Genomic DNA, 19,974 nt, shown 5'->3' on the forward strand with positions numbered 1-19,974 from the left:
CAAGGCAGATTTATGTTCACATTCCCCACTGGGAGAAGCTACAGGCTGGAGAGGCACCTGAGCTAGTACTTTGCTAACCCTGTTAGAGACAGGTCAATTAGTATTTTTTTTGTGAGCCAAGAGAGGATCTGGTGCAGGGACTGCTTTCAACACGTGGTCTTTGTTTTCGTACTGTTCATCAGGTTCTGGGCCCATATAAGATTAGCAGCGTACAACCAAGTGCCTCGAAGAGGTGCTTCTCTACAGAACTGAGATGACAGAGGTTTTGTATGGCACAACAAGGCACATGGCACGATGTTCTGTTGTGCTCATGTTTCTTTTGGCACTTTGTTTTAAAGAGCTGAGACAATACACGAGTGCCAGTACTGTTTCAAAAGACTGCAAAGGCTGGAGGTGCTCTCCCAGCTCGGGTACATATTGCAGGATATTAGCTCTGTTACATCCCCCTTCCATGCAGGAGGGTCTGTCTGGTACTGCTGCTTGGTTTGAGGCAGTCTGTGACCGATTTTCCTCCCTTGGCAGGGGAGATGGCCACCTTTTGCCATGCGTCTCCCAGCAGCAGAGGCCCAGGTGTGAGCTGGCACAAGGAGAGGCTTTATGCACCAGAGGGGATTTCTTTTTTTCTAAGACAGAAATTAAATGCTTGGAATCACTGCGAGATAAATTTAGAAGAACAACGTGAGCTCTTCTAAATTTGCTTTTAAGATTTTATTCATCTGAAAGAATTGATTTCCATAGCATTATCAAAAGCCAGCAGTAGTTACTGCAAGGTTTAGTTGTACAAAATTAATCTTCCTCTAATAAAACTTCCAGCCCTGGTTTACATCTCGGCTGGTTTCACTCCTGTCGCTGCAAGAGCAGGCTCCAAATGTTCTGCCTCCTTACAGCAAAAAATGGCTAAATTAGCTTTTGTGAAACATTTAATGTGCGTGCGACATGAAATACCAGTGTTGCGGTGGATAGCTTTATTAGCTGAGCTGCTGGAATTGTTTTCTGAGCTATGTTGATCCTTAGCACCGATTGCGAAATGGAACAGAAATTATTTATTAGTCCTCAGGAGCCTTAAGACAGAATAATACTTATTCGGCTGGAAACACAGTCAATCTTAGTGTTATAGATGCTGCTGCTTTCAAGGAAAAAGCAAACAAAGTGATTTTGTAATCAGTAACAAACATTTTCCGAAGGCTTCTGGCAGGGACACGCGGGCAGCTTCCTGAAGGGTTTTGATGCCTGTGGCAGCGGGGCTGGAACTTCATGGTCTCTGAGGTCCCTTCCAACCCAAGCCACTCTCCGACTCTGTGATCCCTGGATCTGAACGAAGCTTTACATACGCACTAGGATGGGGCTTTGTATTTCAGAAAGGACGATGCAGCAGTGATTAATCTTTCCGGCTGTTCACACTTACCAAGCTGGGAGTCCTCAAAAATACCCCTTAAATGTTACAAACAAAATCCTGCCTTGGAATGTTTTACTCAAGGGGTAAGGTTTTGTGAGAAACCGGGAATGTTCGTGCTTTAAATCACGGCTTGAAATCAGGTAGTATTTATTTTAAAATCCATGTAAACCAGACAGTATTTTTACTTTTCATTTTGCAGCGCATTGTAATGTATTTCAAACATTTCAAGTTTGTAAACCTGGTGGGGACTTGGAAATTTTAATTTGAGTAAGTCACAGAAAGTGTTAAAAACCTACATCCCGTGCCTCATTTCCTTTGGTAACGAGACCACACACGTACATGGCGAAGCAGTCCCATGTAGTGCCTCTTCTGCTTTCGTCTGTGCTTCAGCTGCTAGGAACGCAAGAGAAGAGAATTATCTGCTAACCCCCGAGCCCACAAACGGCTCAGAGCGATGCCAGCCTCAGGATTGCTCCCCGGTGGGGTGTTCCAGCTGAGGAGGAACAGCTTTCTGCTGCCATTTGGAGGGCAGGGGGAGTTTCCTTGGGAGCAAGCCTGTAGCAGTCGGGGGGCTCTGGGCTGCCTCCCGCAGCCCTTCGCCAGCCGGCTGTCTGGGGCTCGCATCGCCCTGGCACCGGAGCAGATTGCTCTGCGGCAGGCGAGATGCACGGCGGAGGACACAGATGAGAATTGTTCCTGTTTCTGTTAAAAAAGCAAAACAAAAAGGGTGTAGTAAGTAAATACTCGATAATAGTAGTACTCCAAAATCTAATCGCTTTTGGTCTTTTAAAGGAAAAAGGACCTGCATCGTTCAGAAGAGCATATTTTAGCCAATTTTACTGATTAGGCCTCCAGTCATGGAGGGTTTTGTTTGTATTGATCTAATCCAGCAGTGGGAATGGCTCCAGAAATGCTCTTCTGGTCTGGCTCATGTTTTGCATAATATAATGCCCATTTCAAAAGTTCGGGTAGATTCAGATTAATTTGTTCGCAGATAAGAACAGCCCACAAGCTGTCAGTAGAGAGGAAAAGTAAATGTGTGCAAAAAAAAAGGCCTGCCCCATGCTCAAACATTTAAGTAGCATCGCTCTTATGACAGGCTGAGAGCTGCATGAAAAAACGCTGCTGTAAAATCCCGCTTCTGTGTTTCTTTCCCGGATTCATTTTTGTCGCTGCTTGATGCACGGCAATCTAATAGACTGAGCAGAGCTGTGATTTGGCACTGGCTTTGAACGGGACTTGAAGATTCAGAACAGAGTACTGTAATATTAAAGAACATCTTCTGAAAACTGACTGTATTTGGCTGGTATTTCCTAACTCATCTGACACAGCTCCCTTGTGCATTCAGATCACAGTCTGGTGACTTGCGGAAAGACAGTAGGCTTTTGCTCTGTCTTTTATTATTTAATTGTGCAGAGCTCGGAAGAGCTGGGGACTTCAGGAAAGAGGAGGAAAAGTGATGCTGGGTACAAGCCTTCTGCCAGGTTGCTCTTGGTTTATTGACAGGTCCTTCTAGGTGTCAGATGAATAGGAAAAATGCTGGATTGCACAGGTCAGCTGAGATACACAGGTCTCTCTGGCCTCTTATCCTTAAATTTGTAAGCACTCAGTGTTCAGCATCCTGTATCCAGGGACTTCACATGGTCCTGGTTTTTGCTCTTAACGTGCTGCAGTCAACTTGTTTTCCATTTGTCCTACATGTTTGCATTTTCCACATTTCTGGATGTTCAGTGGTAAATACCAGCACCTGGTCCCTTTGGTAAGAGATACTTAAATTGCTGAGATGATCATGGACCTTCCCACCTCTGCTGCTGATACCCAATCCTGTAATTAACTCAGAATTATTATTCCAGATACCTGTATCCCTGGATATAAATCTTCATTCCTTCTCTGCTCCTGTTTTCTTCCTTACTTGCTCTGATTGCACTTGTCCTGTGGTTTCTTGCAGTGTGTGCTGGCACCGAGAACAAGCTGAGCTCCCTCTCGGACCTGGAGCAGCAGTACCGGGCCCTGCGCAAGTACTATGAGAACTGCGAGGTAGTTATGGGCAACCTGGAAATCACCAGCATCGAGCACAACCGAGACCTCTCCTTCCTGCGGGTAAGCAACCTCCTCTTTATTTCCTCTCCATCTTCTGTGTACAGGGGAGTAGCCACAACGCTGGGCTGGAGGCTGGCAGGGCTCCTGCCCACCAACTCCCAGAGCCTGCAGGAGAAGAGGCTAATAAAATGTCACGGATGCACAGAGCACAAGAGCGATGTCGTGGCTGTGACAGGTGCTCTGAGTATGGCATTTACATGCGTCCAGGACGTGAGGGAGAAAGCTGTGTCACGCCGCAGGAGGGTGACACCTTGCTGGCCTCTATGGCTGCATGCTGCCAGCAGGTCTGGAGCTCTTAGGGTAGTGTGTAGGGAGGTTGGAGCAGTGCAGGTAAGCACTGGTGGCTTGGGCAAGCTTGCCCTGGTAAAATGTGATGCATGGACTGGTTAGTAGGGTAAACAAGGGAAGAACTCTGAAACAAAAGGTGTTTATTGAATTAACATAAAACCCTCTTCACGGTGGAGCCTGGGTTGTGTGAACCCCCAGCTTCTTGCTTTAGAGGTTTTCCTATTTTGTTTAAATACTGTGCTTGTAGCCTGTGTGTTTGTGAAGGAGTATTTGGATGTAGTTTGTGCATTACCTGTTAACTTGGTAGCAACTACAAGGAGTAGGAGGTGAATGCCAAATGGAAAGAACTTAAATCCATCGTGATTTGGCATGCCAAAACTCATTATGGTTGACAAAAATGCCTGGTAAAGGAGTGGTCCAATGCACATAGATGAAATTGGTGCGAGAACCATGTTTGAAAACAGCCCGCGGTGGTGTGGTTACAGACTGCACGGGTCGTGCTCTCAAATAGAAGTCAAGCCGTGACACGGATGAGGATTTGTGCTGCCTGTATCGTATGGTATCACTCGCATATCATTCTGCAAAACGTTCCTGTCACGTGGCAAGATACGTGTCTGCATGTAAGTCGCATTTTCGTAAAAAGCACGTAGGGGAGCAGCGGAGTTCTCATCCGGCAGCCCCGCAGGTTGTGTTACACTCAGGCGTTCGGTTTGCTGGGTCTCAGGAGAGCCTCGTGCTCAATTTCAGTTCACAAAAACTTGAACTTTCCATTACGGCATCTAACAAAGGCAAGCAGAGCCTCTGACAGCGTGCTTAACATTTCTTCGTGTTAAATTTGTTGGGGGTTTCTCAGGATTTCTGCTCTATACATCAGCCTATATTTACTCGAAGCATACACCAGGCTGTGAAAAGATCTGCAAGCAAAATTCAGCTACCAGATACGCGTCTGGAGTGAAGTTTGGGGTGCTAATTGCACTCAGACTAACAGGTTGCCTGTTAATTTGAGCGACGAATGCCTAGGAAGTAAATGCTATCTGTACATTTCACAGTTGTGACAGGTGGGGAAAACACATATGTGCCTGAGCTCCGAAATAGATAGCCCTGGGGCAGCTGGACTAACGGTTCCCACTGTGCTGCACAGGCAGCGGAGTCCTTGTGCAAGGGCAGGGTCCCTGTGCTGCTTTGGGCAGCGCTGGAGTTTCAGATGCTTCCTGAAACTCCCACCGGGGCCATCGTGCATGCCTCTGAATTGATTAAATTCATCGCAGATAGTTCACCCGCTTCAGCTTCCCGTCCTTCTTGCTCTGACCAGCAGGTAGGTGGGGAGAGCAAATTAACGGGGAATTAGGGAGTCACTGTTCCTCGTGGGGAGCTGCTGCAAGCAGAGGGAAATCTTAGCAAACAAGAGGGGGTAAAAGCAGCAAATGAGAGCAAAAAAGGATCCTGTGTAGCAAAGGAAGGTTGTCCGGTTACACTTGCTTCTTGGAACAGTTACCATTGCATTTTCATTAGCATTATTGCTTATCGTACCTAGGACTGCACTCTCACTGAAATCTCAGCAGAAAGCAGAACTTGAAACAAACCCCGGCAAACTGCAAGTCTATGTAATGTGATAAATTGTGGTCATTAAAATAGAAAACCAAACAGAGGAGAACGTGTTCTCGGTGAGGCAAGTAAATAAACAAATGTTGGCATATTTATGCCGATAATTCAACATTCATTAGTTAGGCAATGTTACTTGTTTTATCATTTTAAAAGTGATTTTAACCGCCAAATGAAGGTGGCAGATGGGAGATAACTAAATGAAGGGCTATTTATCTCTCCTAGACTTCAGCGTGGTGAACTCATCCTGCAACTCGTATGATGCTCCTCTGGCCTCCTCCCCTTTTTTCCCAGTTTCTTGCAAAAATTGCCCTCTTTCTCCACCACGTGGACTTTGAGCAGTCAGTCGATGGTTTGTGTGTTGGTGTTGTCTGTACATCTGTCTGAGGAGTACCGTGGCTCTGTGCCCACCTGCCTTCTTGGTAGCCCCCAGCTTAGAGGGAAGACCTAGCAAACTAGGCCTGCTCACCTTCTTATCATGCAATCATAAATGAATTCAAGTGTGTGGGGGGAAAAACAGATAATTTTATTTGTGCCAAAGAAGATTAAAAGATCAGCATCCCATCTTTCATATTTATTCAGACATTTATTCCCTAAGTAAATTTGCTTTACGTGTACGAGTTAGCTCACTTCATGTGCTGATTAAGACTAAAAAGGGCTGCCTGGCACCTGAGCGAAACGTTCAGCCACCACACTTTGAAGCCCGACAGCGTGTGCATGGCATCGAGATCGCAAGCAGCTTCACTCACCTAAGAAGGGTTTGCATATTCCCCCAGTTTTTCCCAAGCACTCCTCTGTGCTCTCATCCTGCCATTTTGGGAGCTTGGTATCCCCTGCTTGTGGGTGGCCAAAAGGAGGGAGAGCAACTGCAGCTTGAGGTTGTCCTTTGTGTGGGCCAGCCTCCGGCTCCAGCAGCTCTGCTCCTTGAGTCTTGCTGAGGCCAGAGTGGAGATTTACCTCCCTGGTTGGGATTTCGGAAAAGATCAGCTGTGCTCTGGTTCATATTGGAAGTGATGGTTTGGTTTTGGAGACCATTTGGTTTTTTATCCTATTTTCACGTGGCAAAGCTGACAGCTTGTGTTGTGGGCAGTTCTTACTTCTTAATGGCATCTCTGCATTCAATTTTCTGAATGAAAAACACAATTAGTATACCACAAAATCATCTTCTGCAGGCACTCTTCTTCTGTTAAACACATTTAGTAAACAAGAGTTATCTTAGACTAATCCTCAGCCTTTTAGCAATTCGCAGGCAGTAAATTGTTTTCTTGTCCCTGGATTTTATTTAACCAATTCAGATTATTTATTTTTGACGACATGACTGAAGTTCTGCGCTGCTCGCTGCCATAACTCTCCCAAATGATTATGAAACTTATTTCCAACTGCAATCAACGGCCTTCAGAAATGATCTACCATCGTTTGATAAATTCCGTGTTCATTTACCTCTGTAGTTCCTTTACCCACAGCAACGTTAGCAGTTATATCTGCGCGTCGATTAACCGAGCTCGGCAGGCAGCTTGATAGCTGCTCTGGGTGTGCAGCAATGTACGGCCACGTTGTCCCTGTGTTGACACACAGAATGGGGTGGGCTGTGAAAACCAGGACCCTTTGACTTCACGGCAGGTGGAGTGTGAGGGTTTGGGTGTTATATCAGGAATATAGATACTTTTTGCTTCTGGCTTTGTTGCAGTCTGGGAGGAGGATTGGGTCAGACAGAGCCCCTCCAAGGAAGGGAGCTTGTGTAAGCAGGCAAGGGAAGAGCTGGTTGCAAACCTCGCTGCCTGGCCCCTGGGTATTTGGGACTGCTTCCAGTTAAAAAATGAGTATTCTGTATTTTTAGAAAGCTTCCTGGTCTCTTATAACAAATCAAGTCCCTTCTGAAAGCTCTGGCTGCCTTGCTGAGCCAGTGATGGAGCAGGGACAGAGCCTGCAGCCTGAGCAGATGCGTTGGGCTGAGGAACGCAGAGACAGGAGTGCGGTGCCATGGCCAGGTTGCTCAGCAGGTCCCAGCAGTGATAGATACGGCTCCCGAAGGCCTGGCAGAACAGCCCGTGTCCTCTCCTGCAACAAAATGGTATCTTAATTCCCAGCTGACAGGCTTGGAGGAGGTCCCAGCTCAGCAGAAAGGGAGCAGGACAGGGAGTAGTGCCTAGTAGTCCCTAGAAAGGAGAGGCTCTAGGGTGCCTCTGCCTATATGGAGGGGGATTTTCCCCAGCAGTGCTTGGGAAGTATTGCACATTGGCCCTAGTAGATTTAGGGGGAGGAGGATTTGCTGGGCAAAGCTGCCCCATGGCACCTCTCCCACAGTGAGCTGCATCAGGACAGCCTCACCAGCATGCGTTGTCCTTGGCTGGAAAGTACCAGGTCATTACAGACCTGGAAGTCAAATACACGTCCTGATTTATTTGTAATTGCCCTCCCAGGACCTTACCCATAAGAAATAAAGCACAAAGAGCCCAATAGTGTACCGGCAGCGGTGTGATGGGCAGGGCTGCGTGTGCCATGCACACACTATCTCGGAGGAAAGAGGACACCTCCAACTTTCTGCTTAAATCTGGCAGAGGCGTCCTGCGCACGCGGCAATAAAAGCAGCTGCTGTGCCGGGGGGGTTACAGGAGGCCAGGGGCATGCCAGGCCGTGCTCCTGGCATGGACAAAATGTTTTACACCGACCATGATCAGCTGCCAACTGTGGTGGATGAACCCGAGCCGTGTTTGAAGCGAGTTGGATCCCAAATTCAGAGGGTGGAGTGGGAGCAGAGGCCAGCTGCGCGGTGCATCTGTGATCCAGCTCCTCTCCGGGAGGATGCCTTTTTCTTCATTTCCCTTTGCTTTTGCAGAAACCGTGGCTTAAAATAGTCTCGGCAGTATGAGCTGATCTCAAACCAGCCAGGGAGTATCGATTGCAAAGGGGAGGAAGGGCTCGAGTTCGTGTGGCCCTCCAGACCCATCCTGCCTGCAGAAACGGGTGGTCAAGTGGCAAGTCCGTGCTGCAGCCACTACGAAGAGCACGGTGCAGTGTCTTGGTACAGTAAGGAGAGAGGTGATAAAAAATAATAATAATTTAGGGCTACCAACCTCAGGGGAGGGATTGGCATTTCCAAAGCCACGCTCATCCCCTCTTGAAGCACCGTGCTGTCCTGCTCCTGTCCCTTGCCAGCCAGCAGTGTTCATGCTGCCCCTGTCCCTAGGTGAGTGAGCCAGCACCTGGGTGCTTGCTGCCTGCTCCAGAGACCAATATTACAGCTGTGTAGTCCCTGATATAACTTCTGCCAGCTCCATCCCAACCCCACCGCTCCTGGAGCCTCACCAGCAGGTAGGTGAAGGCACCGGGTGCTCTCAGTGTGCACAGAGGCACTGTGTTAGTCCTGTGCTTTCACCCCCTCACGAGGCATTGATAGGTGAACATCCACATCCCCGCAGCATCTGCTTTCCCGTGCTGTCCAGGCCAGGTGTGTGTCATACAGGTACAAATGCATTCGCTCTTGCTCCTAACTCCATGGCATGCAGCTATCTCTGCCTGGCTCTCGCAGAACCTTTTCTGCGTGTTGTGTACAAACCCAGCAGCTCTGTCTCTCCACGTGGTTCATACTGTCGGGAGTTCCCCCCAGACAGGTTTTAGCTCTGTTTTTATACTCCTCCCATTTCTGTTCTTTTATTTTTGGAGCTGTCCAGGGCATTGCAGCAGGCAGAGTAACGGGCTGGGAGGATCGCTTCTCTTCCATACCCAATTCAACCTCACGTCCCCACAATGAACTGAAAAACCCACCACTGGAACCTCTCTTTCCTCTCTCCTTTCCCCACAAGCAATGCAAAACCCAACCAGAAGTGCTCTGCAGTGTGGTTCTTGGCTTGGTGTTGAGGCTGGAAGTGTAACTTACAGACTGTGCAAGCCGGTAGTCTTCTGTTTTGAATTAAAGTTTTAGCTTCTGCAGAACAAACAGAGAAGAGAATTAATATACAATTAATTCTCGAGCTGAGTTTGCCAAGCCATAACCAAATATATGTACATTTGTTATTGCCCCATTAATTTAGCAATTACTTTTGGTGGCTCCGTCTGAAAGATACAGCTTGAAATAACCACTCGTTTGCAAGAAGAGCGCTGTGCTGCATAAACGCAGGCTCCTGTTCTGATCCAGGGACTGTCAAGCTGCCCTTCTTGGCTGTGCGTGCATCAGGTGCTGTGCAGCTCCCCGGGCAGAGCTTTTTGGGGAGGTGCAGGGCTGCAGGTGGTGCCTCTCCAGGGGCACGTGGCTCTGCTGAGGATGGCACCATCCATCGGACAGCGCTGCCTCAGGGCTGGAGGCCAGGGCGGTGCCGTTCGCTTGTTTCTGCTTTGCTGGGACCAATCTGCTGTACAAGGCACGAGCTCCGTGTGGAGCAACTAGCAGCTGGCATCTATGAGCCTGTCAGCAGCACACACACATCTGCTCGTGGAGGTTTTGGAGAGGCTCCGTGAGGGCGCAGGGACAGATCTGAACCTGGGGCTTTGTTTCCCCACCACCCGTGTTGGTCGAGAGCTTCCCCAGCTCTCCAGCAGCTCCTGTCTTTGTGAAGCCTTCAGTTTGGTGAACATCTTTCAGCTGTATCACACACGGAGATTTGAAGTCCAGGGTGATTATGGAGTCTCTTTAAATTTTCTGTAGTTTTTCCCTTTCGGCTCCCATTGTAGTGGAGGTACCCCACCTCCTGCCGCCCGGGAAGCTTGTCTGATTCATGTGCGTGGCAGCAATAGCAACTCTTGAGAGATAAAAGAAGCCTGACTTAAATTATTCAGAGTAACCCAAGCCCACGCACATGCTCAACATCAGTAATACCTTTTGCTCTTGCTGTCCTGTTCTCGTGGCTGCAGCAAAGCCGCCCTTGGTTACACAGAGCACCGGGGAGGCGATGCAGGGCAGCATCACCCTTGTCCTTGTCCAAATTCATAACTCAAATGAATGCAACCATTGAGATTCATCACCGCTCAGGCTTGTTGTTATTTTATTCGCTATAGACTGCTAATTTATTTTTTTCCCAATTGCTTGGTGTCTCGTCACACTCTTCTGCCTCTCCTTGGTGTGTTTTGATGCTGTCAGTTCCTGCATATCTGCAAAGTGCATTTGGTTCAGCCAGCATCCCAGCATTGCTGGGACAGGTACGACAAAAACACCAGTGGTGGAAGGAAAACAGTATTAAAAATAAAACAGTGCAAACCTTCTTAATTAGGTGGTGTTTCTTTTAGAAGCAGATCTGCCCTCTAGGCAAGTGAAAGCAATTATGCCTTCCCTTTCAACCACCTTATGCTGCTAATGATCTTACTCTTGTAAATGTAAACCTCTCCCCTAGCTATGTGCTGGGAAGTGCTGGCCTCATTGAAGCTGGACGAAATCAACCAAGGAGGTAAAGTTAAGCTAACTAACAACAAAAGACTAGTTGCAAACACTTTTAAATTCTAAATGGATTTATTAGGTTATAAAGCAAATGAGTACTTATCTTCCAACCACAGAAAGAGGTTATCCGCATTTGGCATCAGTGGTGACTGTAATGAGTTTTCAAGTCTAATCTTAACCCTAATTTGGGGCTGGAGTAAACTCCGCCTCTTCACACCTTTCCCTGATGAACTCTGCTCAGGTGTTTTTAAGGTTTATTTCTTCTCCTCATTCTCCACCCACCCTCTGAGATCTTCTCCATGGAGGCTGAAGTCAAGAGAGGCTCAGACAAGGTATGTGTAGGTACAGACATATATAATTGTTTTATAGTGGGATGCTGTAAGTGAAAGCATTCTGTGCTTTCCTTTGAGTGATATGTTTCCATTTTCCTCAGCATTTAGGAAATGAATTGCCAATTTTTCCTTCAGTTCTCCCTCCCTCCCATCCCATTTTACTATGGAACAAAATGAAATTTAACCAACTGACTGTCAGAGAGCTGAATAATCTTGCATTGTAACACACCAACTCAGAGTCCTGGATCAATGGGCTTGAATTGCCGCTAAAAGCTATATGAAAGGGAAAGCAAAGTCTTTTGCTGTAAGCTGTGTCAAGAGGTGGAGGAGCAGAGGGATGGATGGAGGCTTAGCCAACAGTTTTTGTACTAAACCAGATCAATTTTAAAGGTTTCCTCTGTAGATGCCTGCCGGAGGGCTTTTATGGTTCAGAAATGTCAGCACAATTGTGCAGATTGCAGCATTTAGCGGCATTAGCACTCCCACCCCAACCCCGATATGAGCACCAGGCCACCTAATTGCAGAGCCACGTGTGTCGCGCAGCATCCTGCATGGGTAGGGTGTGGGTGGAGGGAGAAGCAGCCTTCCTGAGCACCCAGCGGGGGCATTTCGGGTGTTCCCAAGGTCGTGTCCTCGCAGTAGCTGCTCCATTGTGCTGGGCTGGTTTGGGGAGTCGGGGGGCTGGAGCTTCCAGGGGTGGTGGTTGCCCTGCCTGCTGAACCACGGGTTATGAGGTGATGTGCTTCTGAGATGAGACGTCCCTGGTGGCAAACGTCATCACAGAGGGGTCGAATTGGGAGGTTTTGGTTAACACACTGAGGATCTAGCGCGAGGCAGTAGTTGTGCAGGTGGCTAAGCACAACCATCCCCGTTGCCTTCTCCTGCTTGGGTTTGAAATTTAGTAGGAGGCTGGTAGCGCCTGCATGCTGTATTGGCTACCAGGTTCCTTTTCCCCCTTTTGCGGTGATTAGTGCTGCCAGAGAGGAACAGTGAAGTGCTTTGAGGTACTGTGAGAACATAATAAACGGGAAAATGTCAAAAGGAGGGTGGAAATATCATGCTGATTTTGAAACACCTGCACTGTTTAGTGCAGGGAAAGTAAATGATCGCTTAATGTTGCTCCATGGAAGGAGAGGTTATCCCAACAATGCATTTTGTAAAAGAGTTTATGCTCACGCACTAAGAAGACAACCTTAACAAGCCCAAAACGGAGACAAGAGACCCTTGAAGTAAATGCTGTTCAGTTTGAAAAGGATTGCAAGAGGTAACTGAATGATTCAGGAGCTTGAATAGTGGCCAGAGCTCCCTCTGATGTCTGGTGTTTTGGGACTGATTCAGGTCTTAAATGCCACCAAGGGAGCTGTGAAACATGATTTATTGTTTTTATAAGTCTGGGTAATCCGGGTGACCGTGGTATATTGCTCCCTCAAAATGGGAAAGCTTGAGATGTTGGCTACTGCTTGAAACTCCTGCTTTAACACCCACCCCCCCTCTTTTAACCCCTTTTCATACCAGCCTTGCTTACAAGTAGAAAGACCCCTCCTGCCTTGAGTTTGGAAGGGGGCTTTTGCAAACAGAGTCCTCTCCAGAAGGGACCAACGGGCAGGGGAGAGCAGAGGGATGGCAAGGCACACATCCTGTGGCTGCTATAAATCAGAAGCCGCAACCCCGTGTGATACATACCTCAGGAATAATAATGGCAGCTCATCCTTCAAAAACACCGTGCAGAGTGAAGGGCCGAGAAAGGAAAATCTATAATGAGTATCAGGGAATTAATAGCTGTCTCTGCAAAACTGTAGAATAACCTCTTCAGAAAGCAGACGATGTTGCTGGATTCCTTTCAAGCCCACGGAGTGATCAACTAGAAAATGTGTCTGCTGCGAGGAACAGGCTGGCTTTGATAAGGGTGTGGGAAACATGACCTAATAGGCCTTAGATTGCTCTCACTTTTAAAATAACATTTTTTAACTTCTCTGGAGACAGGGGAGTTTTTAGGTAAAAGAAGGAAGGGTATTCTCCAGGTGTGTTGCCTTCCCACTCTCCTTGCCAGTGAGCACAGGGCGAAGTGCATGTGCTTCTGGGACAGCTGGGCTCTGCGAAAATGTTTATATCTCAGCTGCTGTGCAGCCTCGGGGATCTGCAAGTGATTGGGAAAAGGCTCTTGTAGTTAGAAGTATAGAGGGTGATTAAGGAAAAATTTCAACACCTGTAGTCCCTTGTCCTCCTTTTATTTCTGTCCCTTTCATGAGATACTCCGGTAGAGAAGTGCCTTACCTGAAAAAGGGAAGCTTATTGCAAACAGCTACTGCAGCCATCTCCACACAAGGACGGTGCAGCAAGGGATGGGACGAATTGCGGTGCTCAGTAACTGACAGAGATGTGCGAGCAGAAAGAAATACGAAGGAAATATTAGCAAATATTTGTGCTGCCTTTAAACCAACAGAGAACAGCGACAGCCGCGCAGCTTAAACCCGGAACGTTTTGCTGGGCTTTGTTGCCGTTGTGGTTATCTGCCTGCTGGCTGATATCCTCCTGCCTGCCCATTGCCTGAACATGCAGATATTTGTAATTGAGGCCAGGTGAGGTCTGTCCGTTTAGCAAACGGCGAGCCGACCCCAGCCGTGCCGTCGATGAGCTCCGGTGCTCGGCGTCGGCGTGGCCGGAGGTTCTGGAGGCGATGCCCGGTAATGACGGCGGATGCTGAAACACGCTCCCTTGTCAGCTAATCAGTTCAGTGCCAAAGCAATCATTTGATCTCAGCAGAACAGCTGGTTTTAAACTACAGATTATCCACCACTTCATCTCCTCACTTAGCTGCGGAGCTGATTTGTTTCGGCTATAGATCAATTACACCCCAAAAACAACACTCGGCTCGCTCGTAGCATGTGAAATGAAGACAAAACCGATGGAGGCACTAACGATAGATCTTCCATTACGGATCCTCCATCCAGGCGCATAAATATCCATCACCGGGGAGCAAGCGCTCGTTCATTCCTCCAGCCAGTCATGCTCATTTCATTAGGATACAATGAATTATTTTAACAGAACAATGCATATATAAGAATAAAATGTGGCTAAAAGGACATTTATTTCTTGCGCTGCCTATAAGTGTCCCTGGTTGGGTGACACCAAAATCACTCAAACTGATCAAATGCAGAATCAAATACGTATGGTTAGAGCCTGTTGGGAGGCGATGTTGATCATCTTTGAGGCAATTCAGTCCTACCAAAGAAAGTGTTTTCATGATGTGTTTTTTTTCTTGGTGCTGTTACGACCTTTTAATCAAAAATATCTTCCCCCAGCCCCCAAAGAGAAAGAACAGCTTGGGAAGCTCTTTGGGAGTTCGGGAAGGTGTGATGGAAAGCTGGTGGTAGCGAAGCACAAGTTCTGCTCCACTCCTCTTTGCAGCAGGCATTTCCTTCAGGGTCAGGGAAGGGAGGATCTTAGTTGGCAGTCATGCAGTCCTAATTAAGAAGAAAAAAATCATCCTTTCTGAAGAGTTAGTCTAATTTTTTTCATCCTCCAACCCCTTGGTCTTGATCCCCTCACCTTGCAGATCTATCCGTCTGGCACATGCCCGGCCTAGGCTGATGAAATGACAAATTCCCGGAATGCTGAAATAACGTATTGCTACAGGTGTCCCTAATAGGCAAGCTGGTATTTCTTGGGCAGAGAAGGCCTGGCAGACTTAAATCCACACCCACATCAATATGTTTGCACCCCCCCCATGGCAGCCCTGCCTCAGGATCAGTTCAGCTTGTGTCGGTGTGTGTTGGCCAGGCGGTGTAGGGCTGAAGAGAGCTGACTGCAGGTATTCAAAATGCAGATTTCAGGTGAATTATTAAAATAAAAAGGTGTTTTGCTTTGGCTTGTAATACCAAAATGTGGAGTTTCCCAATCGCTCTCTGTTTAATAGAAGAAGTAACCACTGTCTGTCCCCTAACGGGTTGTGGTAATACAGCACATCATGTGCTGCTATGCATGAAAAAGTTTTCCAGGCTTTCAGCCCCAATGAAAAAATAAGGTTATGTCAATGGATTTCCTTATACATGCTGTACACCGAGTGCATCAGAACCGGGCACCTGCAGGTCACCTGCACTCTTGTACGTGTGCTCTCGCTTCTGGAGCAAGGTTCCCCTTCCTGCCCGATGGGGCTGGCTCCTTATGCCTGTCCTTTCCTCCGCTGTTCCTGAGATTGGATGAAATGCTTATTCAGCTTCAACGGCAGTGCTCTTTTTATGTCTCATTTACCTCGGTGTTATGTATTCAGTAGGCAGAGGTTTAATGAATGTAGTTCCTGGCCTTTCTGCGCGCTCGGTTCTGCGTACTTGTGATAATCTTTTCCTTTTTCAGCTTCTGGTGGAAGCAGCGTGTGAGGACACCGAGGGGTGCTATAGGAACAAGGTGTTCACACTGCCCTGAGAGCTGGGCTGTGGGGTCTGACTTCAGTCGGGCAATAGAGAGCAGAGGGCTCAAGGCAGGAGTTCAGGATACATCCTACTAGGGAGTACAACCAGCCTCTGTAAATTAAATATATATATACATGTATAAATCCCTCTCCGTCGCACTGTTTTGCACTGGTATGATGTTCTTAACACAATTTCTTGGTTTTGTTAGATGTCCGTCACAGCAGCGAGCCCCCTGATTTGTTCAGCAGAGATCCAGCAGGATCAGTGGCTGCCACGTGCACGCTAGGGAGATGTAAAACCACCCTCGGGTAGATTGGTTTTCTGAAGAGGGATTTCTCAGGTGGCATTTGAAGCAACCTGCACTGAGAGTTTTTCTCTCTGTCCTTAGGCAGAGTGATGGGAGAGGGGAGTGTTTTAAGGGGGGTTTCTATGGCCCCATTTCGGGAGGTGCTGAGCAGCTGTTTACAGGAGACCTCGTGGTGCTGCTCAGTCCTGGGGCTCATGTCCTCCCCTCGGTCAGCCTGACAATGTGCATGTGGAAGGACCAGCACTGGATGGAAATCATTTCAAATGAGGTGATCTGAGTGCACAGACACATCAGAGCCAGCTAAGCCTGCAGCCAGGAGTTATAAAATTCCTATTTACTAAAATGACTTTGAATAGAGTTCATACATTCCCCGAGACTTTGGCTTGAAAAGAAATAATTTGGATTGCAGTTCTGCACCTTGGCTTCTCCCATAAAATCTCACCTTCCTCCAAACATGCCTCCAGTTTGAGCCAGAATCTCATTTCTTGTTTTAATTTCTTCTAAAGTTTTGTTTTGCTGTACCTAAAACATTGGGTTGTAGCTGCGACCTCTGCAGAGGAATTACACAGCACCTTTTTACGTCTGTTAAGTTTTGCTAGTCATTTTACAGTGACTGCTGCCTGTAACTGTTAGAGTAACCGTGAGGAGCCCAGAACCGACAGCTCCTTGAGCAATTTTTACATTTTTTCCCATGAAATTTTAATGCTGCATCACTCTGCGAATTCAAAGCCGATGCAAATATTTGTCCTATCTGCTGCAGCCGGTGTCCACTGGATGTTAATTTGCCAGAACGATGAATCCCGTTGTGCCTGGTTAGCATGAACTTCCCAGAAGCAAAAGGAGAAGGTTGCGTTTTGGATTTCAGGGGAGGTATCAGCGAAGGCTCCTCTTGTTCCCTTAAATAAACATCTCCGGCTCCATCCTCCAGGCAGATCTCTCAGTGCCCCTCTGGGGCCCTCAAAACAAAAAGGTCTCTTGTCTGATGGCGCTTTTAAGAGGCAATGATTTTTCTCAGCCCCCACTTAACTGGCGGGTAATCGGCTGCCATCTCACTCAATGCAGGTCTTTGTTTTTATTTATTTTTTAATTGAGCTAAATGTCTCTTCTGCCTTAATGCTGCGTCTGATCTCTGCTGGAGAGAGCAAATCTTAGCAGCGTGTAACATCACACGTTCCTCTGATGGCTTTCGTCTCCCATATGCTCTGGTTCAGTAACAGTTTTGGCTGATCACTGTGACAGCAAAACACCTTTTTTATTTAAGCTACAGCTTTCTGAAAATATATCTTTGGGCTTAATCAACATAACCTTCAGCGCTTCTTTGAAACCCTGGATCTAAAAGCCATGAATGTCAGAAACGCTTCGCAGCTTGTGGGAGCCTTCAGCGCTTCTGACAGATAAAAGCGGAGGAGGAAGCCATCAAAAATACACCAGATCCAGGCTGGAACGGGCTTTCTGCTGGCTGCTGACGCTTGGAAGCCTACATTGGAAAGGACAGGCTACCTATGAGTAAGAAGCCCAAGGGTAACACGATGCTAGGCATAATATTATGAGCAGCCTGGGGGGGTTTACACTGGAGATGCTCCACAAACTGCACTTAGTCACTGTTTACCAGCAGAAGTGGTCCTCTGCGGAAAGGTCTTTCGGACTTGAGAGCTGTTGGTTTATTGTTAGAAGAGTAGCGGTGGTGTTATTTTTAAGAAGAAGAGGGGAAAATGAGAATAAATTACAGCAAAATGTCAGCAACTGCTGAAAATAGAGGAGTATCAACAGGGTCTCTTTGGTGTTTTTGCAGCCAGGCAAGCACAAGCAGCAGGAATGGTGCCAGCATGCAGTTTCCATCAGCATAACTCATTACCTTTGCCTGTTTTTAAATATTTCAAGTTTAATGGTTAATTTTGGATGACACCGGCTAACAAGAATCAGACTAATAAAATTCACATTAAAGTACCAGTTGCAGAAAGCATGCGTCAGTAATACAAGCAGCACAGGACAGAGCGGCCGTGGTCTTCCAAGAAATCTTTTCCATTTCTCACGTTCCCTGTCTGGGTGAGATTTATTAAACGATGCTCTAAAGGGAATGTCCCTCTTCACTACCTTTTATTATTGGTGGGAGCCAATTTGAAGCTTGCTCTGTTGTGCAAGGGGGGCGGCGTCCCCGGGTGACTGATGAGCTGAACTGGAAGGGATTTGAATTGTACAAGCCTGCGCTCCTTGGGACAATAGTACCAGGGGAAAAAAAAAAAAAAAAAAAAAAAAAGGGCTATTCCTCACATTTCAGTGCCTATTACTTACTTCTGAGCTTTGCTTTTCCTTTCCTTCCCCACCCCTCCTCTTGGACTGCTCGTTTTTCTGGCTTGCTTCTCAGGATAAAGAGAGAGAAAGCTGAGAAGGCAGAAGGTCTGCGTGGTGCAGCTGGTGGAGGTACTTGCAGGAAGAGTTGCCAGCTGTTGTGGGTAGCCATGATTTTTTGCTTTATTATTATTTATGATGGAGACTAATTGCAATTTGATCCGTACGCTTCCCCAGAGGTCTGCTGCCTTCAAGGAGAGGCAGGAAGCCGGGCAAGCTCCAACAAGGCTGGTAGGAGAACAGTAGGGCAGGTAGGATGTACGTGCTGGTTCCCCAAATACAAGAGGAGTCAAAGCAGTCCCTTAAATTAGAGCTGTCAGTGCGAAACTGCTTTGCCCTCTGCTAAAGAGCATTTACTTGGTTTCTTCATGGTTTGCCTGGGATGGTGGCCAAATGCAGATTCCTCTCCCAGGGATCACAACAAATGAGATATCTGACTGTGCTTCACACACAGCTTTGGTCCTGCATGTATTTGGGGTCTGTGAGGACTTTTCAGAGGCAGACATCCAGGTCTCACTGTCTCGTTCACCTTTAGCACATGATGATTTCCTCTTATATTCAGACCTTTGATCTTTTCCGAGTGCCCAGGAAAAGATTTGCATCCTGTAAATATAAGAGGGCGTCTAATCATCCTTACGTTTAAGATTCCTAATTTAATTCCTCTTGTTTTCATTCAGAGGTTTCCACCTTACTATTTTTTTTCCTAATCCTCCTCAGGAGACCTCTAAAACTTTTCCACTGGAGCAATGGCAAATTTAACCAGAAAGCTGTTTTTCTTAAGCACATTTTAAGAGCCACTGATGCAGGCTGAAACAGAAGTGCTACAAATACAGCAACCAGATATTAACATGAGCAGGGGAATCCTGTGCTACAAGTCAAAGGAATGATTCCATTTTAGCTCTGACTCTGAGCTCTCCATGAGCACTCCAGAGCCTCGGGGGACTGTCAGGGCTGTTTGCTGAAAGTTGTCACTGAGGCCAGACCAAGGCGATGCCGAGCCCAGAACCGCTGGAGAGACAAGTATGAGCACCAGTACGTGCTGGTGAACTGCGAAACAGTGAGCAGCTTCTTTTTTTTTGAGTGCATTTTCCCTCCCCTTCCCAGATGGAGCCGCACTCAGGATGAATATTCGATTTCCTTCGGTCAACCAAAAATTGATCCTTCTCTCCCTTTGCTGCTATGTTTATTCTTTGAGAACTTTCTCCAACCTAATAAGGATAGATTTTTTTTTCATGATATTTCATCAAATCTCCCTTCTCTTTGCTGGGCTGCGGTTTGACGGAAACAAGTTACTCATAGAAATGCAGGTCAATCCTTATTTTACTGAAAAGATCTGTTGCCTCCGTAAGAAATATAATAAATGAAGCCAAACGAAGATACACAGATGTTGTAATAAAATTAGTAAATTTGTGTATCACTGAACTTCATTGAAATTATTGTAAATGGTGCTGTTACATTGTTTAATTATGTACAATTAGCACTAGAATTGCCAACTCCCTGCTGGAGCCTTTTCTCTTAGATTTACAATAGGTCATGGTAGAGTATTTTTCTCATTACTGTCATGGAGGCACTAATTGAACTGGATCCGATCTCCCACATTGACTGGTTTTATCCATAGAAGAATAATTTATTTACGTACAAATAGTTCTTCTTTGCTATATTTAACCGGAGCCTGCAGCAGGCATAGAGGAGCTGGCAGAATTTATAGTCCATTAAAGCATTTTCTATCAAGTGTCATCTGTGAGAACTGTTTTGGGCATATGAAGCACGAGTAAGATGAATGTAGTTTTGGTAAGTCTTGAAAATACTTTTCGTCTGGCCCA

At 46.8% G+C, this 19,974-nt stretch overlaps 1 protein-coding gene across 7 annotated transcripts in view; it reads left to right on the plus strand.

The window, feature by feature from the left end:
• ERBB4 (erb-b2 receptor tyrosine kinase 4) overlaps positions 1–19,974 on the plus strand; it is a 576,064-nt gene that overhangs the window by 204,367 nt on the left and 351,723 nt on the right. For all 7 annotated transcript variants that reach the window (XM_068686347.1, XM_068686350.1, XM_068686352.1 and 4 more), the window contains exon 2: positions 3,345–3,496. In XM_068686347.1, the coding sequence (XP_068542448.1) occupies positions 3,345–3,496 (152 nt within the window). The remainder of the gene's footprint in view (positions 1–3,344; positions 3,497–19,974) is intronic.

Source organism: Anas acuta, chromosome 6 (assembly GCF_963932015.1).
Source record: "Anas acuta chromosome 6, bAnaAcu1.1, whole genome shotgun sequence".
In the NCBI taxonomy this organism is placed as follows: Eukaryota; Metazoa; Chordata; class Aves; order Anseriformes; family Anatidae; genus Anas; species Anas acuta.